This window comes from Lacerta agilis, chromosome 13 (assembly GCF_009819535.1).
Source record: "Lacerta agilis isolate rLacAgi1 chromosome 13, rLacAgi1.pri, whole genome shotgun sequence".
Lineage (NCBI taxonomy): Eukaryota > Metazoa > Chordata > Lepidosauria > Squamata > Lacertidae > Lacerta > Lacerta agilis.
This window is the reverse complement of record NC_046324.1, coordinates 12,762,517-12,782,522: the sequence shown is the minus strand read 5'-3', so window position 1 is coordinate 12,782,522 and position 20,006 is coordinate 12,762,517. Positions and strand designations below refer to the sequence as shown.

The window sequence follows — 20,006 nt, the reverse complement described above, 5'->3', positions numbered from 1 at the left end:
TGGCTACTGATGTGCTCATCTGGGAGCCTGTGAGTCCGCTTCTATCGTCATGTCTTGTGTGAACCATGGTGTTTTCATTCCTTAAGGGTCTGGTGATCTTCCCTGGAGCTCTAGAAATTAAATCTCATTGCGGGGTGGCTTGTGGGCTTATGTCTCTTAACATGCATACAGAGAAACACATGCATACATGAATGAATGTTTAAGCCTGCACATGTTTAAAAAACTTACTTCCCCCCCCCCACACCCCAAGAATCCTAGGAACTGCTGTTTACCGCGCACAGCGTTATGATTTCCAGCACAGTTTCCAGGATTCAGGGGGCGGGGCACACACTATGTGCTTTAAATGTGTGTATAAATGTATGACATGTGCCATAGTGTACCCTAGCATTTCACATTTCACTGGGGAGGCTCATTTTTGAACAGTTGGCAATAGATTGCAGGACAAAATCATGTTCCCCACCCCCAAATGATATATTTAGCCTAAGAAACAAAGGCTCTCCTGGCTTTTAAATCTGGGGAGGGCGGAGTAAATCTTATGTGGCATTCAGCAGAAGAAGAAGCTCCCGCAATGTATCGCCGGGGCAGTGCAGAATTGGGTAGTACATAAGAAGTTGTCTTATTCAAGGTCGGTTTGTTCCTCTAGCCTGGTGCTATCTACTCTGACTGGCAGCAGCTCTCCAGAAACAAACGCAAAGGTCTCTCCCATCACCTGCTCTCTGAGCATTCGAACAGATGGTTCCAGGGGTTCAACATGGGACTGAGAATGAAAGGAACGGGGTTAACAATTGCGTCTAAACTGCAAAATGTTGGGAGGGTATGCTCTTCTTGGAGACAATTGCCCTATTGCAGGGATGGGGAAGCTGCGATCCTCCAAATGTGCGATCCTCCCAGCCAAAATAGACAACAGCCAAGGATGATGGGAGCTGCAGTGCAGTAACCTCTGGAGGGCTCGCCCATCCTTGTTTTGTCACATACTGTCACTTTTAAGGGGTGGAAGAAAATAAACTGACACCCCCTCTCCGCCACATTACACACACAGCAAGGTCCTTCCTCATGCACCCAGGTTCATGCTGCTTCCATTTAATCTGAACAATTTGTGTGTGGACATCAGTAATGCAAATGTGGCATTGCTCCTAAGGCATTGCCCCCCCCTCGCTTTCACTGGTATCTTACCTTGGCTCAAGACAGAATGCATAAGGGTCCAAGGCAGTCTCCCCTCGGGGCGCTGTCCGGACCCAGACATAATCCTGCATGGCTTCAGTGTGGTTGCTGTATTTTTGCCTTTTCTATCCACCCGAGACTCTCATGGGGAGGAAATGAACTTCAAGTGACTCAGTGTTTCTCAAACTCATCTATGATTCAGGAGCTGGGGGAATATATTTTTAGCTTCTCCCTCTCTTTTAGATCCACTGCACCGGGTGCAAACATTTAATTATAATATCCAAATGTGTGTACGTGTGCCAGTATGCTGGAGAGCACAGGTGTCTGCCTGAAGATCCTTGCAACTCCAAGCCTTACCATAGAGATGGACAAAGAGAGAGTGGGCTGCAGCTGTTCTATCTGCTTCCTTTGTAATTACTCCTGATGAGTTGTGGTTTTGGCATCCCGTGGGTGACTGACCTGGCAAGGAAGCCTGCCAGATGCGCTTGCTCTTTGGCATTCGTTACTGAGTCCCTTACTGAATGGCAAAGTGGCCTGTGCACTGAGGAAATAGATGAGTTAAGCATCGTAGGAGGACATGGAATTTCACATCATGTCCGGCTACAGAGAGCAGCAAGATACAGTAGACGCCAGGGCTTTGAAGCTACCAGGGGATCTACTGAAGAGGTCAGCTGGATCTAGACAGAAACAAAGGTATTTGGCAGGGTTCAGCAATGTGATGGCTGTTCCAGGGTCTCCAATGATGTCTCCAAAATGTAGATATTTCCTCAAAAAAAACAACACAGTGCACAAGAATACTGTTTGCTCTTCCTGCTCAGTTCCTGTTTGCACTGGCTCATCTTACCAGCACATTAGAAAAGCTTGCTGGATCAGGCCAAGGGCCCATCTACTCCAGCAGCCTGTTCACACATACAGCATGTTTAAACCTAAAAAAAAGAGTGGTGCAAACCCTCAATTGTTTCTCAAACCTAAAGACATACAGTGGTACCTCGGTTTAAGAACAGCCCTGTTTACGAACTGTTTGGTATAAGAACTCCGCAAAACTGGAAGTAGTGTTCCGGTTAGCAAACTTTACCCCAGTCTACGAATGGAAGCCGAACCGTGGAAGGGCACAGGCAGCGGGAAGCCTCATTAGGGAAAGCGCGCCTTGGTTTAAGAACGACTTTGGTTTAAGAACGGAGTTCTGGAACGGATTAAGTTCGAAAACCGAGGAGCACTGTGCACCCTTTCTTATCTGCAGTTTTCCAAACTTAAATACAACACGATGGCAAACAGAGCATTTTTAAACCTCTCCTACATTGAACATGCTCATATTTCACTGGATGTCAGGACTGGACACCCACCTTCCCCATCTGTTCTGAACAGAGGAGGTGGAAAGAGCTTCTCTCTGTGAGCGAGGGCAGTGGTGGCAGATGTAGGTGTCTCCCCCCCCCCCAATGGATGTAGCTGCTGAAATGCCTACACCATCTTGTGCTTCTATCTCTTTTTTCAGCTCTTAGGGCCAATACACACTATAGATTTAAGGCATATTCAATGCATGTTTTAAAACGTATGGCCTCCCCCCAAGAAACCTGGGAGATGTAGTTTCACCCTCACAGAGCTACAATTCCTAGCGCCCTTAACAAACTACAGTTCCCAGGATTCTTCAGGGGAAGCTGTGTGCTCTAAATGTGCACTGAATGTGCTTTAAATGTGTGGCGTGGAACCATTCATATTTTGGAGAAAGATGTTGGCATATGGCTTGGCTTGCTTGCACTAGTCAATTGTCGGGGGGGCTCCTCTGTGCACTCTGTTTGCATGCCATGTCCTCTCTTTGCTTTTTAATATGTCCCGCTGATAGTTTCTTGCTCAGAAACTGTGGTTATCTGTGGTGAATACAGCAGAATCTCAGCACTACGGACCTCAGAGATACAGCCCTAGGATGAGTCATAACTCAGAGGCGGAGTACATGTTCTGCATGCAAAAAAATCACAGGCTGAATCCAAGTTATCTGTAGCTAAAAGCAGCTGGTGAAAGAGTCGAAGTCAACATTACTGGGCTAGTCAGACCAGTGATTTTATACATTATAAAGCAGCTTCACAAATAAAAAGGTTTGCTGAATTACTCCACCATAGCACAAATGGGATGCCATTAACATATGCTTTGTGGTATATGATGGTCATCTCAATATAAGTTGTTGCTCCTTCTGAAAGATCCCAATAAGTTTAGAACAGCAGAATCTCTTGTTCAGGTACTTAGTAGCGTGTACTAAGATTAATAGAAATTCTATGGATTACATAGTGATCCTGGTTTTCTTCTATGGTGTCGTGATTTGATATTTTTAATTGGTTCTGTAACAATTGTAAAATTTGATGACCATGCAAGGTTTGTTTGTTTCTTTGACATACAACTAAATTTGTATAACGGCAAGTGGTCATATCAGGTTAAGTGGGTGATTATGATGATGACACATAGAACCATAGAATCATGGAATTGTAGAGTTGGAAGGGACCATGGTGGTCATCTAGTCCAACCCCCTGCAATGCAGGAATATTTTTGCCTGATATGGGGCTCGAACCCACAACCCTGAGAGCCTCATGCTTTACCAACTGAACTATCCATGCAAATTACTCACCTAGTATTTGATGCCTGTCACCAAACTAAGGTAATGTGTCACCCCTTGTTTGGAGAAAACAGGAATGGCTATACCCCTCTCCTTTTCTAACTTAAAACCAGAACTTCTCTGTTTTTCATCAACTTCAGTGTATGCCTCCAAAATATCTGTTAACTAATGTTGTGTTCTGGTCCAATACTTTTTTTTGTACGCATACCCCTAAACAGTTTGTGAATCTTTGTACTTTTGTCCATTTACTGTATTTATTTTCCCCCGATTTGAACTATAAAATGGTGGTTTTCTTGAGTCAAAATGAGAGTACCCCTAAACATTTTTTTAAAGAAAAAAAGCACTGGGTCCACACCTCCCTCCTTTTTAAGTGGAGGAATGGAGGCAAGGGAAAACATCAGGTAAAATTCATTCTTTCCCTACTGTTATTGATTTATTTAAAACATTTTCACCCTGCTCTTCAGCCAGAAAGCTGTGGAATTCCCTCCCCACAGATGCACCTTGCATCTTATTTTATAGCTTTCATCCTATGCTGAACACATATACCTCTTTGCCCTGGCCTCTGACACCTGAGAGATTTTTAAGGCCCACCTATTCTTCTGATTGTGTTTGTTCTAACTGATTTCAGTATTTTATTTTTGTACTTTGTCACTCACCTTAGGACCTTATGATAAATAAATAATGCCACTCCTAAAGCGGCTTATAGTAATCAGGGGTAAAATCTAAAAAGACACAACACACAAGGAAAAGGGGATGGGAAGGGAAGAGAAAACAAGAAAACTCAAGCACCAGTTCTTAAATTTACAAAGGTCCTATAAGAACGGCTGAGGAGAAGAGGAGACAAAAAGAGCTGGCATCTCAGCAGAGCCAATGGAGTGGCCCTGCTTCCCATCTTTCCCTGTGCTGCAACAGTCTGGTGATGACTGATAGCAAAACAAAGGTCACATAGTGTCTCTGGGATTTCCCCCCAGGACCCTCAGACTTCCTCAGGGCCACTGGTGTTCGACCCACCTTGCTGCCTCCCGGAGCCAGCTCTACCCATTTCCCTCAGTTCCCTTCCTATTGAAAACTACAGCCATTAATAGTCCCAGGAGCTGGAGTCACCCATTGACGGTTTTTTTTTTTTAAACCCAGATCCTGAAAGATGCTCCTGTATTAATGTCTTATCCCTGTTCAAGCTTTTAAGTGAAAGTGGCTTTTGTGAAATGCTGATAAGATTAACTCTGCTCAGGATAATTTATGGCAAACCCCTGGTATTGATTTCTCTTCTCTCTCTCACCCTCCCCATCCCAAACCCTGCAGTTTTTGCTCAGCTTGGCTTCCCACACAGATGTGTGCAGTGTGATCTTACTCACAGTCATATGATCTCAAACTGTGACTCACCTACTCCTCCAAATCTTTGGCTTTATCAAGGATGGCGAAGCACAGTCCCGCCAGTTTGCAAGATTTCTGCTCTTAACAGAAAACAGAGCACGCATATAAATACACTTTCTTAGCATAGATCGCACATGTTGTTTAATGGATATATGATCTCAAGGGGAATTTTTCAAACGTGTGATTCAAAAAGCCTCTTCATATGAAATGCATTGCAACTTCTTTGTTTTTACATTATATAGGATGCCATATTAGGGATGGGAACATTGATTCTGTTTGCATCTAAAGGCAACTCCACCCATATGGAAACTGAAAAACAGCCGTCTTTCAGAATTCACGCCTATCGAGATTTTGCACTACAATTCTCCCATCTGACTTCTTTTCCTTTTCTTTTCAGAAATGCATATATTAGGGGAAAGTGTGCATAAGAATGAATATATTAGAAAATAATAACATACAGAAATGCATTAGATTAGGGGAAATTGCTTAAAGAAGTATACCTTAGTCAATGTTAGGAATGGTGAGGTCTAATTTTGGTTCTCCCACTTTCTCATTTTTCGAACCACAAATTCAGTTTTCGACATTTCTGCAGCAATTATCCATAGATAGATAGATAAGTAGATAGATATAATTCTCAAGAACATGCATCACAATTTTAGTGTGAATTTGTCCTAGCATGCACTTTTTTGTATGCAGTTTTGACTAATGTACACATTTTTGCAAGCAGTTTGCCTCAATATAATGCATTTTTGTATGTTATTTTCACCAATAAATTCATTTTTATGCACACTTTCCCCTTATACATGCACTTCTGACGGTCAGGAAAAATGAGAAAACATTTGTATTTACCTGGGTGTTTGATGGCTGGAATACACTGTTCTTGGAAACCCTGAAATCACTGGATAAGGTTTTTGGAATGTTTTAATTGATTTTAGAATGCTTTTTATTGTCTTGTTTTGAATGTGTTTGCTACTCTAGGCTCCTTCAGGTGGAAGGGCTGGATATAAATTCCATAAATAATAAAAAATGGGGAGGTTTTGAAATGGGTTTATGTACTGTATTCCTGTGCTATCTTTTTAAACTAAGGAGTATATCTTTTGAACGTTTTCTGATTGGAACTTCTTTCTCTTTATTTTTCTAGATAATTTTTAAACAGCTGTGATTTCTCTCTCTCTCAATATTTACTCTAGTATATGGGCTGTATTGAAGTGTTGCAGTCAATGAGATCTCTGGATTTTGGCACTCGGACACAAGTTACCAGGTAAGTGGCTGAAGTTTGAAAGTACAGTAGCAGCTTACCAAATAGTGAATCATTTATTTTGCAGGTAGAAGTGAATGTTTTTTCAAATTCTACTGACTTTTTAACGTAGTCCTTTTTGTTCTGTTTGAGGATATAATAGCAGCTCATAGGGCCGGCCCGCTCATGAGGTGAGGTGAGGCAATCACCTCGGGTAGCAGATCTGGCATCAGAGAAGCACACCGCACACCACCTGATTTTCTCTAGCCTCCTATTCCCCTGCTGGCTTCCTGGGCTGTCCTGGCATCTCACAAAGTGTAGGCATCAATAAATAAAAAATGCAGCCACACACAAATATTATCACGTGGGAACTTGCCCATTCTTATTTCTACTGTAATTTTCAAGAGGGTAAGAAAAGCAATGATCCTATTTGGAAAAGTGGGAGAACTGGCTTTTAAAAAATCATTACTACACTCTAAATGAAAAAGAGAGAGGGGATTTTTGTTGGTGGCTCCTGGCTCTGGAATCTCTCCCTAGGGAGGCCTGCCTGGCACCCAGGTTAAGATTTTTCTGTTTTCACAGGCCTCTCAAGATCTAATTTTAAGTCCCTGTGGTACAGTTGATAGTTGTAATATATGAACGTATCTGATAGCTGTTTTTGTTCTGCACTGTATACACTATTTTATTCTGCCTGTTTTGTACTTTATGTTGGTCATCTCAAGATTATTGTGGTTTTATCAGAGCATGCTTCTATTTTATTTTTATTTGCATTGCACCTAGAGAAGATATTTTATGAGGTGTTTCATAAGTGTATCTAAAACACCCTGCTTTTCCCTTAAGCTCTCTGTGGCACCATTGTGAGTCTCCCTCTTGGGACTAATAACAACTTGGCTGGTGGGGGGTGGGCAACTTCCATGCGGTCTGCGGGGCAGAAGAGTTTAATCAGCTATTTACATTTTAAAATAAAACAAATTGCACCCTTAATTGCTTCCATGCACTTAACATCACAACTAGCTTGAGAATAAGTGGTAACCACAATTAATAGCTGCCTAGTATGCCAGTCCAAAGCTTGGGTAACCTTGAAAATCTCATTTAAAAACTTCTGTTGTACAGATTTCTGACATGCTTAGCCATATTCTGTACAGGCTACATATGGCTCTGCTTCATGTCATGCCGTGGAAGATTGTACCAAAATTCTATTTCCCCCCCCTCAGACAATTCAACATTAACTTTATGACATATGTACCGTATTTTTTGCTCCATAAGACACACTTTTTTCCTCCTAAAAAGTAAGGGGAAATACCTGTGCGTCTTATGGAGCGAGTGGTGGTCCCTGGAGCTGAATTGCCCAGGGGCCAAAAGCAGATTGTGCTTTTTATTTTACAAAGAGAAAAGGGAGTGTTGAAAGGACCCCGCTCAGCAGCTGATCAGCAGGAGATCGGAGAGAGATAAGAGTCCCGGCTCCCTTTCAGCCCCGCCCTCCTTTGTTGAATGTGCTGCAGAGGGAGGTTGTTTGTTTCCCCAGGACATGTGACTGGCTGATTAGATTATCTGTCTGAAAACAGTAGAAATGGCTCCCTTTCCTTAAGATTTTTCAGAAATGTGAGTTAAACCCCATAAAAATGGGGCTTTTCCTCTTTGCTTTTCCCCCTTTGCAAAAGGAGCTTTGCTTTTCCCCCTTTGCAAAAAAAGCTGCAAAACCTTTAGCTGATCCTCAAAACAAAAACAAAAACAAAAAAAACCCCTAGGGCTTTTCCCTTTGCAAAAAAAGCTGCAAAACTTTTAGCTGATTCTCAAAAAAGGCCTTTTGCCTTTGCAAAAACAGCAGCAAAACCTTTAGCTGATCCTCAAAAAAACAACAACCCCAAAACCCCAGGGCTTTTCCCTTTGCAAAAAAAGCTGCAAAACTTTTAGCTGATCCTCAAAAACAAAACAAAAAACAAAACAAAACAGGGCTTTTAGAGGAGGAAAACCAGAAAAATATTTTTTTTTCTTGTTTCCTCCTCTAAAAATGAGGTGCGCCCTATGGTCCGGAGCGTCCTATGGAGCGAAAAATACGGTACATTCGATGGACTCCAAACTGTGTTGTAATCCTTGTGACATTGTGCTTATCAGGTTGTGAATGATGATTTCTGAACACACAAACCTAACCTTATAATAATGCAAGCACGTCTTTTTCCAGTGAGACACAGTTCAGGAACATACATCTTATTGCATATCATAGAAGACCATTCAGAATTGATCAGAAAGAATGAGAGTTTTCAACTCTAGATCAGAGATTCTCATCTATCCCACTATATGGGTAGTAAAAACTCACAAATATTGTCTCCTTCAGCCAAATCATCTAGTGCTTCCCCATACTTAAAACTGCATAGTCACGTATTAGATTAATGTTAATAACATTCCATATTTTATTTAGTTGAAGGGGATTGTTTCTGGAGCTAATTTCAGGCTGCTAATAGTTAGCAAGTATCAGGAAATGAAGCCGCACCTCTATTTGTTGTCTTGATCCTAGGTTTCATGCATTTCCAGTATATAGCCTGGTAATTGGTTATACCACATGGCGTTATGTGGCAGACAGAATGTGTAAAACAATTCAGGCATGCCCAGAAATCTGATGGAACAGAAACTCCACCAAATGTTTGTGCTCTACTGCATATGTGATGCACAAAAAAAGTGTTATGTATTGAAGTTCTCACCTTGGCCACTAGGGGTGTGTGTATATAGTTTATTCTGCTGCGGTTTTCACTCAGGTCAGTTTATGCAAATGAAGGATTATAAACTGACACTCAGGGATTGGATAGCTGCAGAATATTGTTACTGTTGCGTTGTAGCTGAGTTCTATATAAGCAGGTGGCTGAGGCCTTCAGCTCAGTTCTGTTCCAGCCTGCAAATAAACAAGAGCTGTTTGGAAATCGCTGTGTTGTCTGCTGTGTCCACCCACAACCTAACAAAAAGTTCCTTTCCACAAAAAATGCAAGCAACTGATGGGGGGGGGGGTTAGGCAACTATCCCAAGAATAGGAATTGAGAGAATCTGTCCATTTCAGTTTCTCAGTTTTTCATTTTTCCAATCTTAAATTCAGTTCTCATTTCCACATTATTTTGCTTTTTTTTTTTTTTTTTAGAATTCCGCATGAAAATACACCAGCATTTTAATGCACATTTCTCCTAATATGCACATTTATACAAAGCAGCGTTTCCTAATATAGTGCACTTTTGCGTGTCATTTGCAGCAATATATGCATTTTTATTCACACGTTACCCGAGTTACATTCATCTTTGTACACCTCACGTGACTGGAAAACTGCATTGCTAAATTCAAAAGAGTGCAGATTTCGAAGGGTGGGTGTGTTTTGGTTCCCGTATTGTTTGGAATGTGTGGATGAAGTCTGTTCACTTAAATGGGAAGTGAATGAAATTTCTCCCTCATCCTCAACCAAGAGGGATCTGTCCAGGCATCCATACATGTAGCTTATGAAGCTGAGTGTCCACATTGTGAACCCCACTGAACAGATACTGAATGCCTCTTTTGATGTAGATGAGGATGTACATCTTCTTCCAAGACTTCTAGTCGTTGTAGATGCCCGGTTGCATGCAACTAGAACTGGCTCCGGAGGCTGACATTTACAATGGGCACCAGGCCATCTGAATCACTGCCCTGTTTTCTTCTGTTTTTGCATGCATGGTCGGGGGGGGGGGGGGAATCAGTCTAGAAAATATGTTTGGCTGCCCTTTTGTCTCTCAAGTTGCCATGCAGAACATATTATTGTGGCATGGTCCCTGTTTATATCACTACTATTTATCAAAGTGATATTGGAAGGGAAATGACGTTCAGTGGTTGGTGTTCAATGCATTTCGTTTTATAGGCTAGCAAGTCTCAGGCTTCAGCTTAGAAAGCCGTGAAGAGCCTGTCGCTAGATACTATTTCACTAATATATATTGCCCACCACCAATCATACGAATGAATATCATAAAATGTCTCCATTCAGCAGGAAGCAATAAAGACAACCCATGGTTCCCTGAAGGCTATTTAAGCATGAACTACACTGTTCTGTATGTCATCTTGAGACGTCTATAACTTCCTCTGCAAACAGATTTTCTGCTGTACAGTGCTTACAAGGAAGCACAGATGTGGTATTCCTATGTTAAATCAAACATTGGAATCAACTGCTCCTGTGTTTCACTTCCACATGTTGGAGGGGAATCTCATGTGCCTTTCCTCTGAGAACAGGCATGCTTTCCTAGACTCTGGTCAGATAGGAGTGTGTCTTTCAAGATTCTAGTTTTTTCTTTCCTCCCCCCCCCCAACCTTGGTGAAATTGATAGTGCCATGAAAGATTCAGAGGCAACAGCTTCTTAATATTTTGGCTTTTGTGCCACAGCACAATTGTAGAAAATTGCCAGAGCAGGGGCATCATTCAGAGAATGGCAGAGGGCGAGCAGGTTTCTCTCTCCCCTGTTTTTCAGACCACGTCATTAACCTATATATTTGATCATTGTGAAGAATATAAAGGTGTAGTGGTTAAGAGCAGTAGACTCGTTATCTGGGGAACCGGGTTCGCGTCTCCACTCCTCCACATGCAGCTGCTGGGTGACCGTGGGCTAGTCACACTTCTCTGAAGTCTCTCAGCCCCACTCACCTCACAGAGTGTTTGTTGTGGGGGAGGAAGGGAAAGGAGAATGTTAGCCGCTTTGAGACTCCTTCGGGTAGTGAAAAGCGGGATATCAAATCCAAATCCAAACTCCTCTGAAAACAGTTGCTTTAGAAAGTTCATCTTCAATACATGCAGGAGCAGACCTTTGGACCTTTCTGTGAATTTCTTCCCACCCTCACGCTGAAAGATTGTGTCTGGATGAAAACATACACACAAAATAATGAGGGAGCAGGATCAGGAAGAAAAAAAAGAGAGGCAAGACTTTTTTTTTTTTAAAGAATTGCAAACTGATAGGGAACTTAAGATTAGAAAGATCATACCTAACTTAAACCATGGGAACATGGGTGGTGCTGTGGGTTAAACCACAGAGCCTAGGGCTTGTTGATCAGAAGGTTGGCGGTTCGATTCCCCGGAACGGGGTGAGCTCCCATTCCTCTGTCCCAGCTCCTGCCCACCTAGCAGTTCAAAAAAGTGCAAGTAGATAAATAGGTACCGCTCCCGTGGGAAGGTAAACGGCATTTCCGTGCGCTGCTCTGGTTTGCCAGAAGCGGCTTAGTCATGCTGGCCACATGACCCGGAAGCTGAGTTCTGGGAGCTCAAAGAAAGTGACTTGCAAGCATCCATTACAAAGGCATTCAGATTTGGCACTAAAGGAAAAAAGAATCCGAAAAGAGTGAATGATTGTATGATCAGTTTTCAAAATAGAACACAGAGAGATCAGATACTGGACCTTCATTACAAGAACAATTTGGAGATCCAGAAAAAAAAGATAATCATCTTTAAAGACATCCCAAAATTCTTTTTGACCAGAAGGACGGACTACAGAGATTTAACAACAGAGCTAAGAGCAAGAAAGATCCCCTTCAGTTGGGAGTTTCCTGAAGGCCTTAATTTCAAATATAAGGGGAGGAACATAAGAATAAGGTCGGTGGAAGATAAGATAAAATTTTTGGATAAACACATTGCTGACTTTGCAGGCTCCTCATTGGGTCCTGCTAGACAGTACCAGTTGGTACCACCGGGAAGGCCGGAGGAGAAGAAAGCCACGAGTGAGGAGAAGGAGGAGGAGGAATCAGAAGAAGAAGAAGAAGGAGAGGAAGAAGAAAAAGAAGAAGAAGAAGAAGAAGAAGAAGAAGAAGGAGCGGTAGGAGGAACGAAACTCTAAGATGGCACTAAGAATACTAACTTGGAATATTCATGGCCTGAACCAAAGGCCAAAAAGACACAGGGTCTATCATGCACTAGAACAAAAGAAATTGGATATTATTTGTTTACAAGAGACACATGTTATTCGGCATCATAGAAGAATATTACAAAATAAAAAATTAGGCCAAGAGTTTATTTCATCAGATAAAGTCAAGAAGAGAGGTGTTGTAATTTATGCAAAGGAAAAATACAATCCAAGACAGCTTTTCAAGGATGAAGAAGGGAGATACATAGCAATTGAAGTTGTAGCTCAAGGCGAAAAAATTATCGTACTGGGACTCTACACACCTAATACAAAAAAGGCAGAATTTTATAAAAAGATCCATGATTTGTTGTTAGATTATTTGGACTATAATATTATTTGCTTAGGAGATTTCAATGGCGCAGTCTCCACTCTGATGGACAGATCACAAAGAACCAAAATCACAAATGAAGGGAAACTGCCAAAAACTTTCTTTCAAATGATTGATAATCTGGAATTAGTTGATGCATGGAGATTAAAGAATCCGTTAGAAACAGAAGCAACTTATTTTTCAGAACCACAACAGTCATGGTCGAGGCTCGATTATATCTGGATATCGAATAGCCTAGCACCAAAAATTCAAAAGGCAGTTATTTGCCCCAAGACTTGCTCAGATCATAATGCAGTACAATTGGATTTAAAACTCCACCCAAAGGACTCATTTAGATGGAGGATGGATGACACACTGTTTAGAGACTCCAGGCTAGCGGAAGCCGCAGTTAATAAGATAAGAGACTATTTTCAGCTAAATCTTAATCAAGGAGTGGAGAAGAGGATTGTGTGGGACGCAAGCAAAGCAGTAATGAGAGGGTTTCTAATAAGTGAAAGAGTGAAAAAGAAGAAACAGCAGGATTGGGAAAAAGAGAAATTATTGGTGGAGATTAAAGAGAAAGAAAGGAAATTAAGAGGACACCCAAAAAACGTACAAATTCAGAAAGAAATAAAGATCTTGCAGTCCCAATATTCTAAAATTCTGAATCAGGAAATTGAATGGAAAATTAGATTAATGAAACAAAGAACTTTTGATTCAGCTAATAAATGCGGCAAAATGCTTGCCTGGCAGCTTAAAAAGAGACAAAAAGCAAATACCATCACGAATTTAAAAGAAAATGGAAAAAATGTGGAGAGTCCGGAGGAAATTAGGAAATGTTTTCAGAAATTCTACAAAAAGTTGTATAAAAAAGATCCGATAGAGGAGAAAGAGATCGAGCAATACTTGGAGAATAATGGTTTGCGTAGAGTCCCAGAAGAAGATAAAATATCAATTCTCAACCACCCAATAACAACACAGGAAATAGAAGATGCAATTAATGAGATGCAAATAGGGAAGGCCCCAGGACCAGACGGTTTGACAGCTAAATACTATAAAACATTGAAAGAATGGCTAGTCCAGCCGTTAAGAGATGTATGCAATGGTTTATTGGAGGGAGATAGGGCTCCTGATACATGGAAGGAAGCGTATATTACACTTATCTTAAAGCCGGACTCAGATAAAACACAAATGAAAAATTACCGACCAATATCATTGCTAAATGTGGATTACAAGATCTTTGCTAATGTTATGGCCAAGAGACTGAAGAGGCTGCTGAAGGATTATATCCACAAAGATCAAGCAGGCTTTTTGCCTGGAAGACATATTAGCAGTAATACAAGAAACATTGTGGATATTCTAGAAAGATTGGAAAAGAAGATTAATACCGAGGCAACATTAATGTTTATTGATGCGGAGAAAGCCTTTGATAACATTTCTTGGAATTTTATGAAGAAAAATTTGGAGAGAATGGGAGTCGGTCAAAAATTTCTGAATGGCATAAATGCCATCTATACAGAACAAAAGGCAAAAATAATAGTAAATAGTGTAATATCAGAGGAAATAAGGATTGAAAAAGGCACAAGACAGGGTTGCCCTATCTCCCCTCTACTTTTTATTACAGTCCTGGAGGTCCTCCTGAATGTGATTAGAATGGACAATTCGATAAAAGGAATAAAGGTGGGAGAGAAAGAGTATAAGCTCAGAGCATTTGCTGATCATGTGGTTTTATCCCTACAAGATCCTGAGAATAGCCTTCCAAAGGCCTTAGAGACTATTGATAAATTTGGCAAAGTAGCAGGTTTTAAATTGAATAAAGCCAAAACGAAAGTGCTAACAAAAAATATGCCACAAATGCAGATACGAAAACTACAAGATCAAACTGGACTAAATTTTGTCAAAAAGGTGAAATATTTGGGGGTGAATATGACTTCAAAGAACACAAATTTGTTCAAGGACAACTACGAAAAATTGTGGAATGAAGTTAAAAATGATTTGGAGATTTGGACAAGACTGAAACTTTCCTTGTTGGGAAGGATTTCAGCAATAAAGATGAACGTACTGCCAAGGATGTTGTTTCTATTCCAAGTGTTACCAATAATCGACAGAATGGACTGCTTTAAGAAATGGCAAAAAGATAAATCGAAATTTATCTGGCAAGGGAAGAAACCCCGAATTAAGTATAAAATTCTGATAGACTCTAAGGAGAGAGGGGGATTCTCCCTGCCAGACTTGAGGATTTATTTTGAAGCAGCAGCCTTCTGTTGGTTGAAAGACTGGTTTAAGCTTGAAAACACAGATGTGCTAGACTTGGAAGGACATGATAATGTGTTTGGATGGCATGCGTACCTTTGGTATGGAAAGGTTGAAGCCCACAAGGCGTTTAAAAATCATATTGTTAGAAATGCCTTGTATCAGGTTTGGGTTCGAAACAAGGATTTACTAGAAAGAAAAACCCCCAGATGGATCTCTCCAGTAGAGGCGAAGGCGTATAAGAGACCAAATATGTCTGCAAAATGGCTGAAATATGCGGATATACTGCAACAGGAAGGCCAAACCTTCAAGATGAAAAACTATGAACAAGTAAAAGAGGGGGTCTCGGACTGGTTGCAGTATTATCAAATTAATGAAGTTTTTAAAGAAGATAAGAAAATTGGCTTTCAATTAGAAAAATCCAAATTGGAAACAGTATTAATAGAACAGGACTCTAAAAACCTTTCCAGAATGTATAATTTGCTGCTAGAATGGCATACTAAGGATGAAATGGTAAAATCGGTGATGATTGACTGGGCGAAAGATGTGGGTCATAATATAATGATGGAGGATTGGGAGAAGTTATGGAAAGAAGGTATCAAATTTACGGCATCCAATGTCTTGAGAGAAAATATAATGAAAATGATATATAGATGGTATCTAACTCCAGTAAAACTTGCTAAAATGTATCATGGTATGAGTAATGAATGTTGGAAATGTAAGAAAGTAGAAGGTACCTTCTATCACATGTGGTGGACGTGCCCGAGAGTAAAGGACTTCTAGGAGAAAATTTATAATGAGCTTAAAAGAGTGTTTAAGTACACCTTTTCTAAGAAACCAGAGGCCTTTCTTTTGGGCATAACCAACCATGAGATACCCAGGAAAGATAAAGTTTTCTTTATGTATGCCACAACAGCAGCTAGAATTCTGATCGCAAAAATGTGGAAAGGTGAAGAGCTACCTACAGTTGAAGACTGGCAAATGAAACTGATAGACTTTATGGAACTTGCTGAACTGACCGCGAAGCTCCGTGACCAGAGGGAGGAGAAGGTGCAAGAGGATTGGAAGAAATTCAAAGACTATTTGAAACAACGTGAAAAGTTAGATATTTAAGTGAAATCAGACATTATAAGAGGCTATAGCAGTGGATTGTTAGAGTAAAATAGTAAAGAAGAAATTAAGATTTTGTATTAAAGTAAGAAGATAGATTATGGAATTAAGCTTATAGAGATAAGATAAAGATGATTTGTTATTATGGTCATTGATTAGTAATGGTAATGAGTTTCGAAATTATGTTTATTATGATAAGCTTATGAGGAGATGTTAATATTGCTAGACTAGGAAGATTTAAGGTGAGTGTAAGGTAATAGTTACAAAGTTACTACAGTATATTAGAATGGAACGCTGAAGAAAGGGTGGAGGAGGTCCTTTATAGGACATAAAATAAGATAAGATATAGATGAGATATTTTTCTTTTTTTCTTTTTTCTTTTTCCTTTTTCTTTTCTATGTATAATGTGTATTGTAATGTATACTGAGCAATGCTGTTTTTTCTATTTTTACTTTTATTATTAGAAAATCTAATAAAATGCTTATTAAAAAAAAAGATAAGATAAGATTTCTTTATTGCCATTGTACAAGTACAACGAAAGTGAGTGCCATCCCATAAAAGCAAAACAAAACAAAACAAAGCCAAAACAAAAAACACAATTTCAGCCACACCCACCCACACATCACAACTCTCCAAGGTCATATGACTTTGATGAGAGTTGTAATTCAGCAATATCTGGAGGCCCAGAAGTTCCCAACACATGGTGTAAACAATACTTAAGCTAGAGGAACCAATGGTTTGATTCCATACAGGGCAGCTTCTTATGTTGCATCTGTTAGAACGCCTGTGTCCAGGATTATCCCTTACCACCTGCTAGGAGATATTAGATATATTTTGGTGTCTGGGATGCTGGATTAAGGAGGATGAGGTGGGGCAACACCTATTTGCACATCCCACTGGACTTGTGGATACATATCCAATATACACTGGGGTTTGTGGTCATGCCAGTGGTGTATCTTGCTTCCAACCAAGGAATCTCCTTTGTCAGATAGAAGCAGGTGCCCAAGGACACATAGTGAAGGATGGCATCCCTAGCAAGAGACAAACAATGGGAAAAAGAATCCAGTGGGTAAGGTGGGCTAGATTTCTTTTGTATTTCCAACATCAATAAAGAAGATGCAGAAATGGTTTGAAGACTGTGCCTAGTTATTAAAAGAGGCTTCTGCATTAAAGCTGAAGCAATGCCTTTGAAAATGAATTGTTACAAGCTTAAGTCATTAAAGCTCCCATTCAGCCTTAATGGATTGCTCATACTTGGGAGTCGGAAGCTTTTTGCTTTTGCAATTAACTTATGCATATCGTTAAGTTTGTAACAACAACAACAAAAAGGATTGTATGCCCAACACTTAAATAAACATTTCACATTTGCATTCTACCATACAGCAGTAGAAGCAAACTCTATCTCATTCTGGAAAGCAAAAAGAAGTGAAGGTATACATCCAGTTGCCGCTTACATATTGAAACACTCCTAAATAATTTTAAAACTTCTGTGTGCCGTAGTATATATTCTTACACACCACCCCAATCTGCATGAGCGGTGTGAAGTTCCAGGGGTTCCAGGTGCTTACCCAGGGGTGTGCTTCTGTTGGGAAGATCAAGGCACAGCAGTGACTAGTGTCTTTAAGAAGTATGGTTTGTTAACACATATTTACACCTAGATGCTTGCAATTGGGGGGTATGGAGTATCCTGGAACAGGGCAAGGCTGGGTGCCTGGAATCCTGAGCAGAAGCACTGTAACGTACTATTGCAGGTCTCACTTGTATACAACTGCAGGTATGTAGGGCTGTCTACACACAATGGTGGAGTCAAGAGAGTCAGTGTGTGCGTAAACTCTATGTAGATGTTAACCTGATCATCTTTTGGTTGAGGAGGGTGTATATTTCATGCTTGAACATCTGCATAGGACTTTATGCACAGACTGTCATTGCAAACTGTGGCGCTCCTACATTTTAATACCTGCTGTGGATACCCTAGGCCTAGTGTAATATACACCAGTTGTTGTTTTTTTACAAGTGTCATAGAACCAGATACAATTCAGTATGTGTTCATTGCAGTGCAATTCTATATATGTCTTCCCGGAAGTGAGCACCATTGAGTTCAATGGGCTTTATTCCTGGGTCAATGTGTTTGGATTACAGCAGCAGAAATGCTTGGACATAGGGCACTAATCCTTTCCGGTTAGTCTCAGGGGGATGGGAATATCCAATCTATTCCTGCTTGGGACAGATCTTTGGGAACGTAACACTTTTAAGCAACAACTCTTGGTTCTATGTTTTGTACTGTGTTGTTTTTGTAATAGAATTTGGAAACCAAATTAAGATTTAAAAGTTAGCATCCATGTGAACTGGCTGTCACCCCTTTATAGTAGTACACAGTTCATGATTTTACTGAATTGTTTGGTTTTGTTTCTCTTGTGTCCTATCTTGCTGATAGTAGTTTTGGGACCTTTACGGGATAACAAAGTTGGGATCTATACCTTGTTGGATACCTACATTAAACCTTGAAAGCAGCTAGGCAAAACTGCTAGGGTTAGAAGGCATCTGAAATTGTGGGGCTAACTGGATAAGGCTGATTTTATGTTGATGATTAGACTTCCCACTTTGTCCATACATACAATCCCTTTCTGTTCTGTGGGTGAAGGAAGGGCCTCAGATGCTTAAAATCGAATCTTCAACAGCATTCTTGTTCACTTACATCAGCCCACCTCCTTGCTCCCAGCCTCATTTGGAGAAACAATAAACAAAGTGGGCCAGTGTTCGTTGTAAGATTGCCTCTCCTCCTCAACAAAATTCTTTTTCTAGACGGTCTAGAAGACCGCAGGCTCCAGGGCTGGCAAGTTCCTTGACACCCAAAAGAGCTTCAGATGCTTTTAGCATGAAATGGCTGTTTTCATGCAGTTTCAGGGCAATGAAAGTAACAAATTCCTCATATGCTAGATAAAATCAAATTGGTTTTGCGATTTCCACCTCTGTGTGTAATTGTCAGGCTCAGTCCAATGCTATATAGACAATTTAAACAGCTGGGGGAGGGCAGAACAGAACTGTGTCAAGGGTTCAAGGCTAATCCATAAATGCCTCAAAGAGGACCCCCCCCCCACCTGACCTAGAGACAACAGGGTGTGTGTGTGCGTGTGTACACACTCCAGGTTTCCCAAAGTAACTAACACATCAGCTTCTATGTATGTATGTATGTATGTAGTCCTATGTATGTGTCTGTTTGTCTGTCTACCTACAGTATTGCAATTACAAAAAGAAAACAATTCAAAACAGTTAAGAGTTGCCCTTGGTAACTGCAGTATTATTGCTCTTGCCTGAAAGTGATATCGGTGAGAAAATAGAGCAGTGGTAATAAAGACAAGCTGTGTTTCTTTAGCTGATCAACGGGATACATTGCTATATCTTAATAGAGAAGTATAGAGAGGACCCAGGTGGCGCTGTGGGTTAAACCACAGAGTCTAGGGCTTGCCGATCGGAAAGTCGGCGGTTCGAATACCTGCGACGGGGTGAGCTCCCGTTGCTCGGTCCCAGCTCCTGCCCACCTAGCAGTTCGAAAGCACTTCAAAGTGCAAGTAGATAAATAGGGACCGCTCCAGCGGGAAGGTAAATGCGTTTCCGTGCACTGCTCTGGTTCGCCAGAAGCGGCTTTGTCATGCTGGCCACATGACCCGGAAGCTGTCTGCGGACAAACGCTGGCTCCCTCGGCCTATAGAGCGAGATGAGCACCGCAACCCCAGAGTCGGACACGACTGGACCTGATGGTCAGGGGTCCCTTTACCTCCCTTCTTTCCTTTTTTAAAGGTGCTTTTCATGAAGGGCTTAGCCACATGTACCTGTAGTTTTTGCCCCACTCTTTCCAGGCACAGGTCCGGAATGCTTCAAAAGCCGTGTCTGGGCACTCTTCTTCTTTCTTTATTTTTTTGTCCTGGAGCTTTCCCTGCGAAAACTAGCACTCTTTACAGCTGAAGGGCAACAAGCGACAAGCCCTAAATCCATATGTGTCAATAAAGGAATTCCATTTCTCTAGACCAGTGTTTTTCAACCACTGTTCCGCGGCACACTAGTGTGCCGCGAGAT

General features: G+C 41.0%; 1 protein-coding gene across 4 annotated transcripts in view; it reads left to right on the top strand.

The window, feature by feature from the left end:
- Window positions 1-20,006, top strand: part of SHC4 (SHC adaptor protein 4) — a 58,830-nt gene that overhangs the window by 11,849 nt on the left and 26,975 nt on the right. For 3 of the 4 annotated variants that reach the window (XM_033167232.1, XM_033167231.1, XM_033167230.1), the window contains one exon: window positions 6,328-6,398. In XM_033167232.1, the coding sequence (XP_033023123.1) occupies window positions 6,331-6,398 (68 nt within the window). In that variant the 5' untranslated portion in view covers window positions 6,328-6,330. Of the gene's footprint in view, window positions 1-6,278; window positions 6,399-20,006 lie in introns of all 4 variants that reach the window. The other variant, XM_033167233.1, reaches the window with a different exon arrangement.